The 5,301-nt window shown below is 51.2% G+C and overlaps 1 protein-coding gene across 2 annotated transcripts; it reads left to right on the top strand.

The window, feature by feature from the left end:
* The first annotated feature begins 832 nt into the window (after positions 1-832).
* LOC125539231 (cationic amino acid transporter 6, chloroplastic-like) lies at positions 833-3,692 on the top strand. Of its 2 annotated transcripts, none has more exons than XM_048702618.1 (4): positions 833-1,769; positions 1,981-2,203; positions 2,289-2,821; positions 2,910-3,692. In XM_048702618.1, exons 1-4 carry the CDS (start codon positions 1,412-1,414, stop codon positions 3,476-3,478), a joined length of 1,683 nt encoding a protein of 560 aa, XP_048558575.1. In that variant the 5' UTR covers positions 833-1,411; the 3' UTR covers positions 3,479-3,692. The 2 variants fall into 2 exon arrangements, with proteins under 2 accessions (XP_048558575.1, XP_048558574.1); XM_048702617.1 differs by having other exon boundaries at positions 843-1,769; positions 2,289-2,851; positions 2,937-3,692.
* The last annotated feature ends 1,609 nt before the right edge of the window (positions 3,693-5,301 follow it).

Genomic DNA, 5,301 nt, shown 5'->3' on the forward strand with positions numbered 1-5,301 from the left:
ACCTAGCTCAATATACATGGTCGAGTAGCTCACCATTCTTCGTACTATAAAAAACAACATAGCATTTGGAAATAAGCTCAATGGCATTTGACCAAATACTTATCGGGCATGGTGTCCGCCATGGAGATCGTCGACAGGAGGCAGAGTGTACCTGGGTACAAACGGCATCAGGGTGGACAACACCGTCATACACGCGAGCGGGCGCGTCAGTGCTGGTTGCGGGCGTCCAATAATGTCTCTATGGCAACCGGAGAGGTGCAGCGGCGGCGGCGAAGCTGGAGGGTACGGATTTAAAGTAAGGGGCGAAGTGAAAGAAAATGAGACCGGGATGAGGGATTGGGTGGGCCAATATAACCCCATTGAATGGCTTTTGTGGTTCGGACTGTATGATCCAGAAGTATGTAGACGGTTCGAGGGTGGACGTTCAACATGCGCTAAGAGTATGTAGACGGTTCGAGGGTGGATGTTGAAGATGCGTTAAGAAACCTGTCCTTCACGAGAGCGAGAAGCCTAACAAGCGCCTGTGAGGGGACGACGACTCGATCAACCTTGCCCTCCCATCTAGTGTTGGGGCTCCCCTCACGGGGCTCACGTAGGGATTTGACCTCCCCCTGCTCGCTCGCTGGCTCCTGCCAAGCCACAGTTGTCAGCACAGCTGCAGAAGAATCTTAAGCTCTACGTACACACGTACTTCTCGAATCGACCGATCACCCAATCTTTTAGAAATACAGTAGCTAGCTAGCTACTCTACTCGATACATCTAGCTAGCCACAGTGGAGTACGTGCGTATATATTCACCAGACATCTGCACAACCGCCATGTGAGCTTCTGTACGTGGTGGCAAACATAGATTAGCCTTTTCGAAGCCATCCATCGTACCACCATCGGTTGATATCCGAGATCAGGCAATTACCTTGAGCTCCACATAGTTCATGAAACTCTCTACTTTATTTGTTCGAGGCATTTTCTTGTGTTGTTGTCGTGCAGATAAGGAGTTCGCCGCATACGAAATTCCAAGTGGCCTTCGTGTGACGTTCCTTTTGAGGCCAACACATGGCACGCGTACGCTCTCGACCCAGCATGCAAGCCAGGGCAGTGAGTCGTCTGTACCTGCACGTACGAAAAGAAGCAGGAGAGAGACAAGGCCTTGAACTAGAAGCTGCAACCTCCCTCCATGGAAGCAAAGCAAAGCTTCCCCCACGGCACGCCTGCCACTGCCACTCACGGCCGGGGGCACGCTCTCGGCTTCACTGCCCACCGTCCAAATAACTAATAGCTAAAACAACGCTAGCTAGCTGAATTGATGAACGCCGGTGTATAAATACTACTCTCTGTATCCGCCGGGCTCGCCACCGCGCCAAGAGCAAAGGAGGAGGGAGGGGAGCGGCTGGCGGCGCTAGCTAGACCACCGATGGCGCTGCGCGACGTGCTGCTGTCGGTGGCGCAGACGCCGCACCGGCTGCGGCGGAGGGCGCTGGTGACGTGGACGCCGGCGCAGGAGCTCAACGAGGTGCGCGACCGGTCGGGCGCGCGCATGGCGCGCCGCCTCGAGTGGTACGACCTCGTGGGGCTCGGCGTCGGCGGGATGCTCGGGGCCGGCGTCTTCGTCACCACCGGCAGGGTGGCGCGCGACACGGCCGGCCCCGCCGTGTTCGCCTCCTACGTCGTCGCCGGCGTCTCCGCGCTGCTCTCCTCCTTCTGCTACGCCGAGTTCGCCGTGCGCGTGCCCGTCGCCGGCGGCGCCTTCAGCTACCTCAGGGTCACCTTCGGTACGTACGTTACGAGTTAGGACGTCCTGATCGGCTCCTCTTGAAAACCACCATGTGATCCGCAACATAATTAACAACTGGCTGCTCAAACGGCCGGCCAAGAGCATTCTAAATTTCTAATGCCATTGTCCAAAATACAGCGTAAATCTGCAGTTCGATTTATCGTTTTGGTTGTCCGGCTCCGGCCTGGTTGAGACACTACTATTGCTAGGTGAGTTCGTGGGGTTCTTCGGGGGCGCCAACATCCTGATGGAGTACGTGCTGTCGAACGCGGCGGTGGCGAGGAGCTTCACGGACTACCTGGCGTCGACGTGCGGCGTCACGGAGCCCAACGCGTGGAGGGTGGAGGTGGAGGCCATCGCCAAGGGCTACAACGCGCTCGACTTCCCCGCCGTCGCGCTCATCCTCCTCCTCACCGTATGCCTCTGCTACAGGTACGCATCTCATCGGCACCTACCTACACCTACGTATGCATACGCCTTTTACAAGCGTGTCGCCATTGGTCTTGCTGAAGGGCAGCACCAAGGAGAGCTCGACGCTCAACATGGTGCTCACGGCGTTCCACCTGCTCTTCTTCGCCTTCATCATCGTGGCCGGCTTCTGGAACGGCAGCGCGCGCAACATGGTGACGCCCGGCGGGCTGGCGCCCTACGGCGTCCGGGGCGTCCTCGACGGCGCGGCCGTCGTCTACTTCAGCTACATCGGCTACGACTCCGCGTCCACCATGGCCGAGGAGATCAGGGACCCGGCCCGCGCGCTGCCCGTCGGCATCGCCGGCTCGGTGCTCATCGTCTCCGCGCTCTACTGCCTCATGTCCGTCGCGCTCTGCGTCATGCTGCCCTACACCGAGATCACCGAGAGCGCGCCCTTCTCGTCGGCGTTCAGGGACAAGGCCGGGTGGAGGTGGGCGAGCAACGTCGTCGGGGCCGGCGCCAGCATCGGCATCGTGGCGTCGCTGCTGGTGGCCATGCTGGGGCAGGCCAGGTACCTGTGCGTCATCGCCAGAGCGAGGCTGGTGCCGGCGTGGCTGGCCAAGGTCCACCCTTCCACCGGCACCCCTATGAACGCCACCATCTTTCTAGGTACCTCATCACAATGTTGCCAATTCATTACTCCCACTAACTTGTGTATGTATCCCAGACTTAGGCTCTGTCCATACATATTCAGGACTCTGCACGGCATCAATCGCGCTCTTCACTGAGCTGCAGATAGTGTTCGAGATGATATCGATCGGAACCCTGCTGGCCTTCTACCTGGTGGCCAACGCGCTCATCTACCACCGGTACGCCAAGGTCGGCGCGACACGGCCGCTCCACGTCCTCCTCTTCCTGCTGCTCCTGACGCTGAGCTCGATCGGCTTCTCCCTCGCAAGGAGGATCGACGGGAAGTGGCGGTGGGGAATGGCATTGTTCGGCACGATGTCGGTGGCGGTCGTCGCAATCTTCCACTGCACAGCACAACAGGGCGCAGCCGGGCCACCGTCGGAGTGGACGGTTCCTCTGATGCCATGGCCGGCCGCCGCGTCCGTCTTCCTGAATGTGTTCCTCATGACAACCCTGAAGGTGAGGTCCTTCCAGAGGTTCGGCATCTGGAGCCTTGTGATCACCATCTTCTACGTGTGCTACGGGGTGCACTCCACATACACTGCGGAGGAAAACGAGATCGTCAATGCAATGATTCATGACGCCAATGCAGACATATTATCTTAGCGGTGTCATCGTAATAATAAGAACAACATGGACATAAGCTTACCTGTCTCCTTGGAAATGTTCGTTGCCCTAAAAAAGGTGCGGGGCAAAAGAGAGGTCGCTTTAGCTTTAGGTTAATCCCTTCTTTTCCTGCTTTTGTGCTTGCTCACTGGCCAAAACTGTTGGCCTGTAACTTGCTTTTTCTCTAGGCATATATGCAGGGTAGTGCAGGGCATGTGGTTGCTTGATCAAAGATCTGTCATTCCTCTATTTAAACATAAGAATTGGTTAAACTTCAACGTAACACATGTGAAGAAAATAAAGTATGCTTCAGAAAATTGAGAAAATGGAAACCTGTTAAAATATGCAAATAGCAGATGCACTCTCAAACACGGAGTACATCCAATTTTCAATACATTTGAAACAGATAATGTCAACCATGCTACTGGGTTTTTATTAGTAAAACTGAGTCTTCTTCTGAGGCATAACAGTGCCTCAAATCACCACATACTCTCCAAACAAACAGAGGAAATCCACCAAGAAAATCACACTACAATCTAGAACCAACTAAACAGGAAGTTGGACCTGGCTCACCTGGCTGGGAAAATAGATGCACAAGTTCAAATCCTCATTTCTTCAAGGGTGCCTATTTCTTCTCTATTAAAAAGAGCATGTAGTTTCTTCTACATGGTCCTTCATTTTTTCTATATGATTAGCTAATTTTCTATAATGCTCCATCCAAACATTTATGTGTTCCTTTAATGATTCATATACAAAATTTTCACTGATAAATTGTAAGAGGAGAACAGATTTACTACACCTACGTGCTGGCTCGAGTGGTTTTCCTAAGGATTGCATGAGATTTTATCCAAAGTAACAATGGAAACAGTTAAGATTCTACCTCAAGTTTTACTCCAGTAGAATAACACTTCGCTTAGATCAAATGTTACCTTGCCAGTTGCCACCTGTTCAAGAAATGATGTCACCATTCGGACACATTTTCCACATCAATCAAGGGGGAAATGTTCACTGCAAAAGAGTTAAATAGCTAATATTTACATTATAAAGAAAACACCCGAGTGATTTCAAAAGGTCAGTTTAATGTTTCCTTGAAAAACATTAGCATATTCGGGGAATATTCGACAAAAGGCGGTCCTCACAAGTCGCAAGATTCGAAAGAAATAGCTTTAGAAAAGATATTCATCAATATAAACAATGCTTATTATACACAATCTTACCAAGAATTCAAGGACCACACATGATGGAGCACGGAAGTAAAGCCAGGCATCATGGAGCAATTTCCTGCTTACAAAATCAGCACACCACATCAAGTCAATGTGCAAACCTGAATATGCTAATTAAGTGGTTGCTCAGTGTTGAACAATCCATGGCAGATAGATCATGGATGGATGCAAGCATGCTCAGGACCACTCACTTTAATGGTGGTCCTAAATTCTACTTAAGTGGCACTTGCCTTCATCTGCGGCAAATTAATCGACACCAAAAGGAAGTACTAGATTGCATCTATGCAACCCTTTCTTGTATAAACATATAACTTTCAAGTAGCCATGTAGAGTACTCATTGGATAGGAAGATTTTAAGCAGCAAAAAGCTCAATGTAGCAGATCATGGAATACCACCATTTGCAGCAGCAACTAAACTTTCAGCTCACCTGTGAGTACAAAACAAAAAAATAATTCTAGTAAGTTAAATAATCCATTCAAACATGCCTACAAAATTTTCAGTCATGTGTCGCATAAAGTTTGACCAACAAGACGCACAAATCAGATGTAATCACAGCATTATTATTGTCATGAATGATATATATTTATAAAATACATGTG

The sequence above is a fragment of the Triticum urartu genome, chromosome 2 (assembly GCF_003073215.2).
Source record: "Triticum urartu cultivar G1812 chromosome 2, Tu2.1, whole genome shotgun sequence".
Lineage (NCBI taxonomy): Eukaryota > Viridiplantae > Streptophyta > Magnoliopsida > Poales > Poaceae > Triticum > Triticum urartu.

Excerpts from the sequence above, each read along its gene's own strand:
- LOC125539231 (XM_048702617.1), top strand. The coding sequence starts at position 1,412 with ATGGCGCTGCGCGACGTGCTGCTGTCGGTGGCGCAGACGCCGCACCGG. Across the intron at positions 1,770-1,980 it reads CTACCTCAGGGTCACCTTCG|GTGAGTTCGTGGGGTTCTTC; the intron begins GTACGTACGTTA and ends TACTATTGCTAG. Across the intron at positions 2,204-2,288 it reads ACCGTATGCCTCTGCTACAG|CACCAAGGAGAGCTCGACGC; the intron begins GTACGCATCTCA and ends GCTGAAGGGCAG.